The sequence below is a fragment of the Propithecus coquereli genome, unplaced genomic scaffold (assembly GCF_000956105.1).
Source record: "Propithecus coquereli isolate 6110/MARCELLA unplaced genomic scaffold, Pcoq_1.0 Scaffold134, whole genome shotgun sequence".
Classification (NCBI taxonomy): Eukaryota; Metazoa; Chordata; class Mammalia; order Primates; family Indriidae; genus Propithecus; species Propithecus coquereli.
The window spans coordinates 1357015-1373302 of NW_012137636.1; the positions used below are offsets into that span (position 1 = coordinate 1357015).

The 16288-nt window shown below is 43.4% G+C and overlaps 1 protein-coding gene across 1 annotated transcript in view; it reads left to right on the forward strand.

The window, feature by feature from the left end:
- Positions 1 to 5342: 5342 nt before the first annotated feature.
- Positions 5343 to 16288, forward strand: part of LOC105805827 (engulfment and cell motility protein 1-like) — a 38585-nt gene continuing 27639 nt past the window's right edge. The window contains exons 1-2 of the mRNA XM_012638781.1: positions 5343 to 5503; positions 13329 to 13441. Coding sequence (XP_012494235.1) covers positions 5343 to 5503; positions 13329 to 13441 — 274 coding nt within the window. The remainder of the gene's footprint in view (positions 5504 to 13328; positions 13442 to 16288) is intronic.

Genomic DNA, 16288 nt, shown 5'->3' on the forward strand with positions numbered 1-16288 from the left:
TCATTATTACAGTCTGGAGGATGCTGTGTTAAGTATTATGAGCCCTAATACAAGTAAGAAAGGTTTCTACCCTCCAGGGACTTACAATCTAGATGGGGTGAAAGGTGCACTGATCACTAACTTAACTGCTTTCTGGTGATATAAGGAGAATTGCTGTAGGACGCAGAGACCATACCTGGCTCAGAAGGGGCACTGGATGTTTGCTGAGACCAGTGGTTCTCACACTTGAGCATGTGTCAAAATTACTTGGAGGGCTATTAAAACAGATTGCTGAAAGCCATTCTTAGAGTTTCTGATTCGGTGGGTCCAGGGTGGGCCTGAGAAGTTGCATTTTTATAGGAAAAACCTCTGCCATAAGAAATTTCCTTCTGGGAGGGTAACAGAATCGACGTTTATTGAATGTCTCGTATGTTTCAGTGTGTCGGGTCCTTTGCCTGTAATATGTTGTTTAGGTTTCACAACTACCCTGTGAGCAAACTGAGGCACAGGAAGGGGAGCTCATGTTTGTCAGATACCCACAATGTGCCCTAAAGGGTGTCAGGCATTCCCTAATTTACAACTCCATGAGTTCTAAATTATTAGTACTCCCAGTGTGTAGATGCTGAAAATGAGTCTTGGAGAGATTCAGTATCTTGAGGAAGGTCACAGACCCAGGAAACATACAGCCTGGATTCAAAGTCATGTGTATTGGGTCTAAAGGTGAAGCCATACTGAAGCCCTCCCTGTCTGTTCACTGAAATCTACTGGCGTAGACTCCAAAAGCGTATTTTCTTTAATGCCTGAGACATGCACTCCCTACCACCCTGCCTTTGCTCATGCTATCCCTCTACTTAGAATTCCCTTCTCCTCTTCTTCGCCTCAGTAACTCTCATTCATCCTCCAAGTCTCAGCAAAACTTTTGTCACAGCCATGCAGACTTCTCTAACATCCTCTCTTTACCCCAAGTAGAGCAGGAATAATGACGGCTTTGCATGTGTCCCAATATACTTTCCATTACTGAATTCCATCACACACACACCCAAATCTGGTGACTTATCCTTAGTTACAGGGAAAAAAAAAGTCTAACTTTTTCATCTTAGCCATCAAAGCCACCCCCGTCTGGCCCAGGCTGCCTTTGAACCACACCTTGCAGCTCCACCTCCTTTCTCCAACTAAAGGAGACTAGACTACCATACATTCTTCCCCACCCGCAGCTGAGCTCCCCTCCTCCCTCGAGCCTTTGCTCACACCGTTGCTCCCACTGAGAACAGCCCCTCCCAGTGCACTTCTCCGCGTGTGTACAGGTGGCCTCTCTGCAGGCCCTAGCCACGGTGGTGGTGCTGCACCCTCAGCCTGCCAGCACGTGCGTGAGAGGGGCTCTGTAAGCATGTGTGCAGTGGACACATGGCCCCTAGCTCCCCTGTGACATCTTGTCCTCCCTTGAGTGAGGCAGGTATGGAGAGGTCTCATCCACTTTCCCAGGCCGAGAGCTCATTCAGCACAAGGTCTCCAGTGTCTTTGTGCCGTGCACCGAGTAGGTGCTTGAAGACCTGTGTTGAATGAATGGATGAATGATGCTGGATGAAGACTGTAGGTATAAAGGCAGGACTGGAGGAGCGATTAAACTAGGAACACAGGGAGGCTCAGTAGATCTTGGAATAAAATACAGGAGCACATTTAAGTGAACAACAACAAAACCAGGGGCACAGTTAGACTACTTTGCTAGCATGCTTGATTCCCTTCAGGAGTCCCCTGCCCTTTCACCTTTAACCCCGTCTTCCAAGGAGCCAAAAGGTTTTCTCCATTTGAAATACCAATGTCTTCTAGGACTCACACTTTTTCTTGTAATGTACAACATTATTCCAGAGAACATATGCTGGGAAGACTCCAGAAACAGACCACCAGCATGGTCCAGACATTGCTTGGATGATGGGTCAATACCAACAGCAAATGCAGATTCTAAGAGCATGTTTTCTTTGATAGCTGTGGCAAAGCACATCCTATAACTAAAAAATTTAACTGCATTGATTTTCTGGTGATTTTTCTGTGGCACTGTCTCTGGATTTTTCAAACAAATGGTAAAAGGTCTGATATTTTCCGAAGAGGACAGAGTTATGCATGGTGGTTGTGAACGTCTTGATTTAAATTACGCACGTGGAACATTAACTGAAATGCAAAGCCATTAATTGGAAACCTTGAAGAAACTACTTTGCGAAGGCACAGAGAAATATTTGACTTATATAACTATTTTATCTTAAAAAAATCAATGACGTCTTTCACTGAGGTTATTTTCCTTGACATACAGAGTGTCCATAGAACTTCTCAGGGCCTTTGCCAAGCAAAGCTGTGAAGTGTTGCGGACAGAGGGAGTCTTCGGCTCCACCAACCTCTGTGCTGTATCCCCACCGCTTGCACCCCTTCCCCTGTGGCCGGGTGCCTGTGTGCATCCTTCTGCTGTTAGCCTAGTCTTAGGAAAGGTTCTGCACTTTCTTCAAACTGAAGTATAAGTGATTCGGGGGGAATTTAAAGGCTTGTTCTACTTAGATATTCTTGCATCTAGCAGAGATCAAAGTCTTAGGCTTGAGGAATGAAGTTCTAACAGTGGATTTTAAACACAAAATATAAGTAGAAGTTGAAGAGTTCTCCATATTCCATAAGGAAATCATCATCATTTTCATGGAAAAGGTACAACCATTAGCATATAAATGAAGGTAATTTTTAAAAGTCATTTTTTATTGAAGTAGCTTTATTGTTTCTATCCAGCTTCTCTGTGCTCATTCTCCCCTACCTGGGCAACCTTAACCCCATAAGCTGGTAATCCTCCTGGACTTCGCTATATATATTTTTTTGTGGCTCTTTGGTTGCAAGTGACAAGAACCATTCATACTATTATTCAAACCATCTTAAGAAAAAAAAAAAAAGGCTTATGTAACCAAATCACCAAATATAAGGGTTGAGCTGACTTTATGGTTGAATAAGGCTTAACCATTATTAACACTCTTTCAGGCAAACATTTCTGTCTTCTTCTCTCTCATTCTATTGTCATTGGTCTCACTATCTTCCACTGTCCCATATGTTAAGAGACATAGTCTTATATAGTTCTCAATTTGAGGGAAAAAGAACATGCTTCAGCTCTACTTCAAGTCAAGTTGGAAAATTCTGGGGAAGGATGCTGGTTGGTCAGTTCAGATTATAGGCCACTTGCTAGACTAATCATTGTGTCCAGGCTGATGTGTTGGGAGCATGGTCATCTCTGTGATAGTCCCCTAAAAAACACACAAAGTGAGGAAATCACCTGTCCCTCTGAACTTCTGTTTCTTCATCTGGTAAATGAGGGGAGTAAAGATAGCTCCAAAACTCTTAGTTTTAACTTGATTCTGTTTAAAAATGACATCTTCATTTTTGGTATTCTGATCTCTCTTTGTCTCTTGTACATGTCTTACCTCCCACAAGAAGCCAGATATCACTGGGAGACAATAATGATCTCCTTGGCTCAAATCTGAGTCTCTCTAATGGGGAGAGAGGCAGCCCCTGTGTGGCCCCTCGTATGAGACAGTAGAGCATTGTATTAATAGTTCAGTCTTGACCAAATTTAACCATCATTTATGCCACATGATGTAAGATGGTCACAATTTCAAAGCTTGTCAAGCACCCCACATTTAGCATTTTGCATCAGTTAAAAAAAGAAGCAGATCAGGTGGAAAGTCAACTGTAAGTTTTCCTGTATGTCATTATACTGGGGTCGTGAAACGATGCTTTTGTAAGGTTCCAATTCAGATGTAGGCCAAGTTCAAAGTGGCTAATATGTGGTGGCGTTGCAGATTATTCATCTATTTCCACCCCGATTGAGCACCCATTTTTCCTTCAAAACTCACATGAAATGTCTTCTTCATTGAAATCCCTCCCCACCTGCCTACAAAATCCATCAGACTGTCTTCTCTACCATGTCCATGCTTCTACTGCAATGATCTTTGGCCTTGTCTACCTCTCTCATTAGTCCACAGAAGGCAAAACCCACATCTTATGCTTATTTGCTCGACATCGAGTCTGTGCTGTATGCATCATACTGGGCTACTTGGTATCCTAGGATTCAACTACACATGTGTGATCTTAGCAAGTCATCAATCCTTTCTCAGCCTCAGTTTTCTTACCTTTAAAATAGTCGTAATGACATCTACTCTGTTGGAGGATTAAATGAAGTGAGGAACAGCAAAGTGCCTGGCACAGAACTCAACATACAGCAGAGGCACGTATGTGGTTTTGTCTTATTTTTAAGTTCCCAAACGACACCAAGAATGGTGCCATGGATGGCAGTGTAGTAGAGTGGTTACAATCCTGGGATCAAACCCCAGCTCAGCCACATACCAACCAAATGTACGATCCTGAAGTCTCTTAATGTTTCGAAGCCTCAGTTTCTTCATATGTAAAGTGGAGATGATGGTAATATCTACCGCATAGATTAGACTGAGTGGATAAAGAGAGAAAACATATATTTAAAGTACCTACCATAGCATCTGGCACATAGTAGATAGTTTATAAATGGTAACATTTGTTCTCATCTGTAATGGAGGGTGAAAAAAGACGCAGCAAAATTACAAGTCCCTTGGATGCCTCTTTGTGTTCTCTGGTCTTTTCCTGCTTTATGTATTTGGAGGAAGATGAATCCACATTAATGGAAGCAGTGGTTAATTGCCTCCTTGTAGGCTAGACCTGTCCTGAGGCAGCAAATTACCATATCCTTCTTTTTTCTTGATGCTTCCAATGGGATATGTCTGTTCTAATTTAATAAACCTCTTTTTTTAGTGCCTGGCTCAAAGAGGCAATACCACATGCACATTTCCAAATGCGTAATTTGTATGAACACTCAGGCCTTAACTACACGGGGAAAACAGTCTGGGAGGGGCGGGTGTGGGTATCTGTTCACATTCATTTGAACCGGTGCCAGCAAAACTTCCACAGTTAATTGTATCTCAGCAATTTTCTCCTAGAAAAAAATAATTACTATGCAGGCTTCTAGCTGTTGCTTGGCCTTCATTCCTTCCTGACTCTTGAGTTGGCATTGTTTACAGTGTTGTGTCAGCAGTCACATAATATATCAGGCAAATGGAGCACACCTCCCACCCCACCCCACCCTCCCCTGCCCAACTTAAGTCAATCCAATTCCTTCCTTGTGGTTCCAACAGTGCAAGAGAAAATGGAAGACGTGAAAATGGACGTGTACTCCTTGGAAAAGCATGCTCAAGATTTTGACTGAGAGTGCAGATGGGACCAGGGAGGCAGGAGGCCATTAGCTCTGGAGGGCTTTTCTGAACGGGAGAGATCAGCCCCCAGGCAAATGATGGTCTTCCCTTCACCTACAGGTAATGCAGGTGGTGAAGGAGCAGGTTATGAGAGCGCTTACAACCAAGCCTAGCTCTCTGGACCAGTTCAAGAGCAAACTGCAGAACCTGAGCTACACCGAGATCCTGAAAATCCGCCAGTCTGAGAGGATGAACCAGGAAGACTTCCAGTCTCGCCCGATTTTGTAAGTTACCCGGTACTGACCTCTGTCTCCCCAAAAGCTGTCCGTGACCCACCATTTCTAGAGTGATCCCTGATCTCAGAGATGGGCTGTGTTGTGAGCTCACTAGGGAAAGCCCACAGAAGACATTCTAAAGTATCTCGGTTTAGTTAGGGGGTCTCAGCAGCTCCGTTAGAAAGAGCCGGGCGGGGTGGGCTGAGTGGGTGGGCTGCCAGGTGCAGGCAGAATGGGTCTGAACCAGGAACTGACCCAGTTACTGACAAGTCCTCCGGGAATCTGTAGCTAAAAGGTTTTGGACCTTTTCCAACACTTGGAACAAATTTTTTTTTGCCAACGAAACTGTTTTCCATGCGGGTGCCCTTTAAGTGGCAAGATGATCTGATCCAGCCAGAATGAGGCCCACCAAGAATTAAAGCAATATGCAGATGGAACGAGTGTGACTGAGTGAGTGGGGATAAGAGCTTGAGGGGAGGAGAGAGCGCCACCTTCTCCCTGATCAGGCACTGGCTGGCATCGGAGCGTGCTCCTGGTCCTCATGACTGCAAACCTAGAGGCCTAGGGTGGGGAGACAGCAGGTCCTCCTTTTACAGGACGTTGCATCAGATGCACCTACAACCATTGCAAAATGTCACGTATCTCCATTTTAAATTGTTCGGAGCCTCACACTTGAGGACTGTTTTGCATGCTTCATCTTTTTTTTTTTTTTTTTTTTTTTGAGACAGAGTCTCACTATGTTGCCCAGGCTAGAGTGCCCTGGCGTCATCCTAGCTCACAGCAACCTCAAACTCCTGGGCTCAAGCGATCCTACTGCCTCAGCCTCCCGAGTAGCTGGGACTACAGGCATGCACCACCATGCCCGGCTAATTTTTTCTATATATTTTTAGTTGTCCAATTAATTTCTTTCTATTTTTAGTAGAGACGGGGTCTCGCTCTTGCTCAGGCTGGTTTCGAACTCCTGAGCTCAAACAATCCGCCTGCCTCGGCCTCCCAGAGAGCTAGAATTACAGGCATGAGCCACTGCGCCCGGCCTGCACGCTTCATCTTTTCTAAGAACTGGGCTGTTTATCTTCCTTTGTCCTTTTCTAAGAGCTAGGTCTGTTTTGTTAGCCTTAAATTTTAAAGAGAAGGAAATAGGGAAAGGTGCTTCTCATTCTGTCCTCAGAAGACTGGACACAGCTTCTTTTAAACTTTTGTATGAAGCCAACTTGTAGCATAGGTGCGATTCTGAAGCCCTCTTTGACACACAGTCCCCCCCCGCCCAACACACACGTGTACTCTCTGTGTTTCTGATTCTTTCTCTGTCCGTTTCTTGCACTCAAATATTTGACATTTTTCATGCTTGGCAATTTGCAAAGCACCCCTCATGTTATTTCATTTCCTTGCATTCCTATGAGATAGGCAGGTCTCATTTTCATTCAAAGATTAGGATATAGTGTGGAGAGGTGAGGACCTTGCTAACAAGTAGAGGAGCTGGGACTTGAACTTGGATCTGCCACGTGAGAGACTGAAATGAGGTTGAAAAAATGCACAGGTCTGAAAAGACAATAGCCAGGCTATAACACCTACTGCACATTTGTTTTCAAATCCTAAGAAGTACTGTTAGAAACTGCAGAGTAGAACTGCAGGCATTAGTCGGCATGAAGTTAGCAGGGGAGGGAAAATGCTTCCAAGGGGCTTTGGCTTCCATCATTACAAAATGTAAGTCATGCCCCATAAGCACCAGCCAGCCCTTACAAGAAGCACTGCTGGGGTTTTGCACTGGTCCTCAGCCAGAAGATGGAAAAAGCCAGAAACACTGAGCAGAAAACACTTCGGGTAAGGAACTGTCTCCTTGGGGATGCAGTTTCTTACCTGCAAGGAGGGACAGTGACTCCTTCTCCCACCCTAGGGCCTACAGCACTGAAACACTGGATTTCATAACATCTGTTTCAGCAGATGTGTAAACACAAAGACATTTTATTACACTTTGACAATAATTCTTAAAGCCTACAGGGAGACTTGAGGAATCACTTCAGTTAAGGCCAAGTGATTCTAAATTAATGTTTGATCGTGACTTTGTTCCAAGTAAGAATGTTAACTGCATGTCAAGTGTGAACATTTTGCTCCTGCTTTGGCTTTATGTCTTCACTTCCTAAGGCTCTGCCTGTGACATTCTGAAGTTTCTTTTTCCTTTATTACGAGAAGCTCTTTTCTTTACATTTTTTTTTTCAATCTTTACATTTCTTATGTAAGGAGAAGCAATGCAAATATAAAGGAAGTCTGTTTGGAGGTAGCTTTTTCATCTTCCCTCAGCCATGGACTGAGAAGCACCATGGCCCACTGGGGTCCTTGGCATATATAGTTGCACCGAAGTCATGAAGATTTGCCGAAGCCACAGCATTTAAATGGGAAGGTCAGGGACCAGTTTGATCATTATCCCCACCTCTCAAAACAGCAGACAGGAGCTGGGATATGTTTTGTCTATTAGAGTGATCTACTAGACAGGAACTCATTGTGAGGTTAGATAAAATCTAAATGCTACCAAAGTGGCTCACATGAGAAACCCAAGTTACCTAAGAGAAAGGAATAGACCACGTGTGCTTGTTTTCATTCATTCACTCATTTAACAAACATGTATTGAACAACTCCTACATGCCAAGCCCTGCTCAAGGTTCTGGGGACAGGCAGAGACCCAGAGACACTTGATCCCCTACTATCCCAGGTTTTAAAAGCTACCACATGTAGGTTGTTGTAAAAGCACATGGGAGACATATCTAACCCAAGCTGGGGGTTAGGATATTGGAATTTTACAGCCAAAGAGCACTCACAAGGCTGTCCACTTGAAGCTTTCATTTTGTAGGCAGGGACAACAACGTGGCTGGGGCCTGACCACCAGCAAGGAACCCCGCTGGCCATAGGGCCAGCCCTCCCGCCTGTCGGACCCCACGGCACTCTCCTGCCCCCACACAGCATGGCAGCAAACCTCAGTTCCACGCGGTCACCTTGAGCCACAGACTTGATTGTTATAAAATGTTTATGTTTCCTGAGAAGAAAAATGTTAACTCCACATGGCCAAATATTTTGGGGGAATGTATTAATATATTCAGTGGGTTGAAGGAGCTCTGTTTTATTTCTTAGCTCTTGATTAATTATTTCAAAGAGGAGGTTTTGTTATTTCCTACTTAGTGTGACTTAACAGGGAAGATAAGTCCATCCACACAATTAGTTTGAGTTAATGGATATAAAAAGCTTGAAGAGTCCAAAAATAGGTCATTTAACACCACGTTGGAGGGGAAGGAAAGACGCAAGGACAAACAGCGGTAAAGCAGGGAAGCAAAACGTGTGACACCCGGACTCAGGTTGCCAACGGACCTGCTGTCAGATTCCAGTGCTAGCTGCCACCGACAAGTGTGACTCTTTAGGCAAGTTATGTAACCCATTTTAAGCCTGCTTTTCTCATCTCTGAAAATGCTGAGTGTCTGCATCATTGGCTTGTTATGAGGAGTCAACAAAGCAGTGCATGATAATCACTCAGCATACAGCTGGCATGTAATATCCACTCAAAGAAACAGTCACTCTTATTAGTCTATAAAGAGAATTTAACAAGTTGTGATGCTGTTAATATGTAAATGCTAAAACTGACACTGTTAATGTATTTGTATATACCTCACCTTGTCTTAGAAATTACAGTGGAAACAGGTGAGAAAGAAAAAAGTAAAACCAAATAGAGCCAGGAATAAAACCGATACCTACCCTGCAAATCTGTACTCTTGCTAAAGATCAACCACAGACTTCGCTCAAAGCTTTCTCATAAGCAATGCAAGTAGGACAAGCTGGTCAGCTATACAATATTCAGTGTTCACACACTTGACAGATATTTCTTGCGTGCCAGCCTCTGCTCTGTGTGTGGTGTTTCAGCAGTGAAGAGAACAGACACAATCCTCACCCCCATGGTGATTATATTTTAGTGGGGAGAAAAACAGACAGCCTGGTAAATAAGATGACAGCACTTTAAGAGGGGAGACATGTAATGGGGACACAGAGAAGGATAGAGAAAGAGTTTGCAGTTTTAAGTAGAGTGGTTAGAGTAGATCTCTCTAATTAGGAAGGGGACATTTTAGTAAAGACAAATAAGGGACTAAGGGAACAAGCCATGTGGATATTTAGGAGAAGGGTGTTCCAGACAGAGAGAACCACCAGTGCAAAGGCCCTGAGGTTGGAGCAGGTCTCGGTGTTCAGTGAATAACAAAGAGGCCAGTGTGGCTGGAGCAGAATTACTAAGTGGAAGAGCAATAGCAGATGAGGCCAGAAAGATACTGGGAGCCTCTTACACAAGGCCTTGTTAGAGAGCCATTGGAGGATTTTGAGCAGAGAACAGATGTGATTTGACTTAGGTTTTTAACTAATCCCTTTGGCTGCTGTATTACTAGTAGACTCTAAGGAGGCAAGCTTGGAAGCTGGGAGATCAGTGAGGAAGGTATTTCAAAAACTTCCAATTTAGAGTATCTACTAAAAGTCAGACACATTTTGAAGATAGGAGACAATCGTATTTCCTGATTGATTAGATGTGGGGTATGAGAGAAAGAGAGAAGTTGACAACTAAAGGACAGAGTGAGTGGACAGGTCTGGACAAGGGGCCCAGGAGTTCAGCTTTGGACACATCAAGCCAGGAGACATCTGAGTAGGCAGTCAGACAAATGAGTCTGGAGTTCAGCAAAGAGGTCTAGGTTGGAAATACACATTTGGGAGTTGTCAGCATAAAGTATATATTTAGAGTCATGAGTCTATAAAGTAAAGAACAGAAGAGGTTCAGGGACTGAGACCTGAGGCACACCAGTGTTGAGACAGAAACAGATTAATTTCCACAAAACTGACACTGTCACTTAGCCCAGACTCTCCATGTTACCCTTCTAGATCAGTGGTCAGAAAACTATGGCTCTTGGGCCAAACCTGGCTCACTATCTGTTTGTGTAAATAAAGTTTTATTGGGATACAGCCACACTCATTTGTTTATGAGCTCTTGATGGCTGCTTTCACTCTATCAGGGCAGAGTCGAGTAGTTGAGACAGACACCAACCATATGGCCCACAAAGCCTAAAGTATTTCCTATCTGGCCCTTTACAGAAAAAGTTTTCCAACCCCTGTTCTAGATGGACAGTGGGTAGTAGCTCAGTAGGGCAGACCCCGAGTCAAAGACGGAATCTCACCAGTCTCATGGTGCCGTCTGCCTTCTCTGTGTGGCAGTGACCTTGTTGAGCCTGGACTTGAAATTGTTTTCCAGAAACAGTGCTAGACTTTGAATTGCTCTTCACACACTCTTTAAATCCTCCCTCCTTTAATCTTCCTCCTTTTATGTACTTGCAAGGCTTTTGGGTAGAATTAGAAGGATATTTATCAAAGCAAAGCCAGTGAACCCATGACCCTGGCCTCACTGACCCCAAGCTGAGAATTTCAAAACCTAGTCATAGCCCATGGTATTATTATCTGACTTACCCCGGAGGTCAGAGCTCAGCCATGGAAACATATTGTAGGGATTACGTATATTTTCCCAATATGTGTGAATTTTATAGCTACTGAGTTCATCTGCAAGGAAAGAAGAGGAAATTGCTTAGAAAGAGAAAAAGCTGTCCTGTTTCCCTCATTGCCTGATCATGTGTTGGAATCCTTGGGGTTCTTAACAAAATAAGGGTAACTCTTATAGCAGCAGATTTACTTATTCTGGTGGCGTGTCCCAGAAGACGGTTCCGTGATGAAGTATGTCATGACGAGCACCTCTGGGTCTTACACTGAAAAGTCATACAGCATCAGTTAGGATTACTCGGAAATTCTTTCCATCATTTCCTCCTTTTGGTCCTCATCTCTGCATCCTCCTCTTCATTTTAATAACTCAGCCTTAGCCTAGCAAGACTGTTATTTAAAGATACATCTCTGACCTAAAAACTAATAAAATTTCAAAACTCTTTCTCATAACCGTGTTTTCTCTGTCTTCTGGTGCCGTCCCTTCCTCTCTGCCCAGTCGTCCAGACTTGGAAGTCAGGACAGTGATTTATTGCCACGGTGACTGCCCTGGCGGTTCCCACCTTCTTCTCCATTCAGTGCAGGGTCTCCAAAGCTGCAATTTACTGAGTCCATTTTACAAGAGCTGAACACTGATAATAGTTTTAGTGATCTGAAAGCCTGAGATGAGACCCTAAGCGACCTGCACATGGAAGGCTTTACAAATATTCCAAGCTGCATTATTAAGGCTGAATTTCCATTTCATGCTTTATAGATGTTCAGTTGGAGCAGTATCAAATGACAAGATGTTTGATGCCATTTAAGTCTCAAAAAAATGTATTAATGGAGTACTAGAATAACTAGAATACTCTGGTAGATGGCCAGATCCTTTTATGTAACTATTTTTCCTTTTTTTCTCATGCATAAATAGAAGCAACTTGCACAAGGAAGACCTGAGTCTGTGCCCATATTCTATACTTAACCTCCGTGAACTGTTTCCCCATCTGTAAGATGGGAATGATGATATTAATACCTGTTTCTAAAAGTGGTTTTTGTGGGTGAGAGGTGGGGAAAAGAGGTTAATTAAGCTAAAATTGCACAGTGCACTACCTGGCTCATAGCCAGCACATACTAAGCATTAGTGCCTTTCCCACCTAGGGAGGGAGCACCACCTGAGAACAGGTTGCCTGCATCCCAGGGTCGGGGCAAGTCCAGAGTTAAGACAGAGGCTGATGAATTTGTGAGCCTTGACTGCAGTGTAATTTGGGCATACAGATTGTTTGGCCTGAGGAAAGGAGAGAATATTACCAAAGCAAATTCAGTAACACCTTACATTTTCACTCAATGCTTAATAGAGACTTGTACTCACACTGTCTCCTTTGGGAGTTATAGCAGTTTCCAGAAAAGATTCTTTTCTCTATTTTATAGCTTAGGAAACTGAGACAGCTGAAGTACATGAAATGCTTAGTCACGGGCAGAGCCTGGACTGAAACACTAGTCTTCTGACTTCTAGATCTGTGTTCTGGCCAATACTTGCAACACTGCTCAGAGGGGTCGGCTCTGGGTCTCCCTGTCCAGCTTCAACTAGAACATCTCTGGCTAGACTCAAATGCTAGGACCCTACATACAATTTCCTAGGATAAAAATCTCTGCTATTAAAAAAAAAAAAAAAAAAAAGATTTGGAAACCATTTCACTCTATCTATCTTTGTAGCATAGTGCATCCCAAACTAAATTACATCTTATTAGCCTGAGACAAGATGCAAATAATCTTTAATTTATCCCATCATTATCTCAATCTCTGTGGGCTAGAATCTGGGGCAAGTGTTGTTGTTCCCATTTGTGAGTGATGGAATTGAAAGCAAAAGGTTGTCCTGTGGTTTGCTCTTGATACAGTGTTTGCCGTGGAATAGTAACCACATGGTTGCCCAATATTCCTGTTTGATGAGATCACAAATGTAGTCTGGGAGTTTACCTGCTGCAAGGAAAAAAAAAAAATTTGACCAAGGATTTATTGTCTTGGCAGAGCTGAATGGATTTTCGCATAAGTTTATATCTGTGGCTTCATAAACCAAAAGAAGACATTTCTCAGGACACTTTATTCTGGAAAAAAATCACCAGCTGGTGCTTTTGTGGATATTTTGTAAATGTCAGAGACTCCATAGTGTTATCGTAACAGATAATCCTGGCCACTGACACTTAATAAACGGTTCTCTGAAGCATCGACTTGCGAGATACTGGGATGTTCAGGAAAACATGCAGCTCACACTCCCCTGCCCATCTGCCCATGATGCGCACTAACCAAGCACTGTTTCTTGAGGCGTGCTGTGGAATATGTGTTTATCCTCTAACAGGGAACTAAAGGAGAAGATTCAGCCAGAAATCTTAGAGCTGATCAAACAACAACGCCTGAACCGCCTTGTGGAAGGGACTTGCTTTAGGAAACTCAACGCCCGGCGGAGGCAAGGTAGGTGTTGTTTCTGAGACACTCCAGACTTGGGTAGGGTAAACAGTGGCCTGCTCCCTGGAGAACCACAGGGGCGTGGTGTTGGTTTAAGGGTGGGCCATGCAGTGTTGTATTTGGGACAGGAAGAGCAGTCCAGGTAAGTTCTGGTCCCCATGCATACCCAGGCAGAATAAAAGTCCAGAATTGCTAGAAGATCCATGGACCTGAAGAGCCATTCTTTGCCATTTAGTGCCTCAAGGCTGCTAGTGGTGGTGCCATTTAGCCAGAGTCAGTTGTGTGCCCTGATCTGTTCATTTCCTTTGGGAAAAAAATCAATGTTCAGAATATATGACTCCCATCAAAATGACTTATAAAATTTACATTTACTTGACGTTGGGCAAAGGGCACAGAAGTTTGGGGATGGGGAATGGCAAATAGACACATACCACCAAAGGCCTCCACCGATGCCCAGCTAGAATCTTTTGGAACCTGAATTCTTAGAATTAAATTTAACCTTCTAGTGTATTTCACCATGAAACTTCCCTTTCTAGGTTGAAATGAGTAGGTTCTACCAGAATAAACCTGTTTCTAGATGAAATATAATAATTACAGGGGTTTTTTTGGTTTAAAAAATGTTAGCTCCTGATCTGTAAATTTTTCCAATTTTCTAAAAATGAATTACCTCATGAACAAAAAAAATTAGCATCTAGATTATAAATTTATTAGTTCAGCTCCCTAGGGAGCAGGACCATCTGTGTTTAATACAAAATCATCCTTCGGAGTGCAGAAAGAAAGGCTTTTTGGTATTTGGTAAATGGAATTGAAATCTGGTGACTGGCTCTGTGCTTAAAAATAGGAATTCAAAGCAGACTGTGCTGAAATTGATTTCCTATCACCCCATCAAAACATTCCATTTAGATTTACACAGATTAACGAGAACGTGACATCTTTAATCCATTCGAGAGAGAAGCACTTCCACCTGAAACCTCACACCGGGATGGGCACCTGCCTGCCAGGTGCCATCACAGGTTAAAGAGCAGGTGCCCCCATGCAGGAGCCATGGTCACACTCCCTTTAAACCTGTCCAACAGTGAATAGGACACAGATGAGTAGATTTAAGGAATTAACTTCACAAGAGCAAATACGAAAGAGCTTCCAGTCTCACATACCTGGAAAGTGGAGGAACAAATGCAGAGGTCTTGACTGGGCCTCGTTAGGCTAGAAGGCCGCCGAGTTGATACTTGCCCATCATTCTGCCTGTCTCTTGTGCAACTCTGCTACTTGGATAGTCTCCTGCAGACATGTATGAATCCGTGTTTTGGGGGGTTCTGACCACGTTAGAACTGAGAGGCAGTAAATCTGGTACAACACAGTAAGCTGGGTTCAAGTCCCTGCCCTGCACTCACTAGCCGGGTGGCCGTGGACACCCTGCTCAGTGTCTCTGTGCTTCTCTTTCTTCTTCTGTCAAATGGGGGCGATGTTAGTTCCTGTGTCGAGGAGCTGTACAGGTTAAATAAAATTATACATCCATAGCAATTATCATGGTGTTTGGCAGATCACCAAACATTCATTAATGATATGGTTATTAATTTTAGCTCGTGGTTCCTCAAAGTATAGATTTTTGAGCACAGGAGGTAGAGTGGCACTGGAGGTCACATGCCCGCTTCACTCCTCTGTCCTACCACAGAGTAGAAGGCTCTGGTTGTGGGAACTTCACAGCAGAAACTGTCTTGGTCCTGTGTTTCCCTGGACTCCGACAGGAGGGAGTTAAGATGAAATCTCAGAAGTTGCCTGGGTTAAGGGCACTGTTTGTTTCCTAAGAATCTGTAGACTCAAGAACTGCCCTCTACTTTCCTCCTAAGTCAGAGATGAAGGTCTTTCAGAATCACTAGCATTGAATGGTCTTGACAAGAGCCCAGGGCTAAACACTGGACAGTCATAGCAAGAAATGATTTCCTGAAATAAAAAAAAAAAAAAGATTTTAAAGATAAAATTTTAAATAAAATACTAAAATATTTATAACGACAACAACAACAAAAAGAAATGATAGCATGAGACTTCTCACTGAGGACATTGTCTGTTTCACTGACCAGCATTCCCCCTCTACGTGCTAACATCGCAAACATCTTGGAACTCAAGGCCGGCAAACGTGCACTTCCCGCTTCTGCCAGCGAGGCCTGTGTGCCTCACTCACATGCTCTTGCCGCCCGGTCGGATCACCTGGAGCCAGACGGTCTGCTCAGGCACGGGAACCACATAACCCTTTTGGGGAAGGCAAGTTGTACCTTCCTCTGTCCTTGACTGAAATCTTCTTTTAATATTTTATTAAACCTAATCATAACTCATTCTGACAAAAAGAGATACCTACCAACAAATAAATACATATTTTCAAATGAAGAAAAGCCTATTTATTTTCAGGCAAAAGGCACTTTCCAATAGAACAGAATAACAGATAATCACTGTGCCCAACCAAAGGGTGGAGGGACCAGTAGTGTGGACAAGAGATGCTCTTCTTGACTGGAAGAGCAGGAAGGCAGAAATGTTACCAAGAGGCAGCTCTGTGGAAGATGCAGGATGCAAGCTTTATATATCTTCTACTCAGATAATTCTGACCATTACTTATATGAAGAACAAAGATCCCTAAGGGTTTTATAATTAGGCTGAGGCTCCGCAGCTAATAAGCATCAGGGCCAGATGTGTGACTCCAAGGCATCTGTTAGGCCAAATCATCTTTAAAAGTATGGATATATGTAACCTAAATGTCTGTATACCCGTAATATTCTGAAATTAAAAACAAAAGCAAAACAAACAAAAAAACCCTGTAGCCCATGGGTGTGGAACCTGCTGCCTGAAGGCCACGAGTGGTCC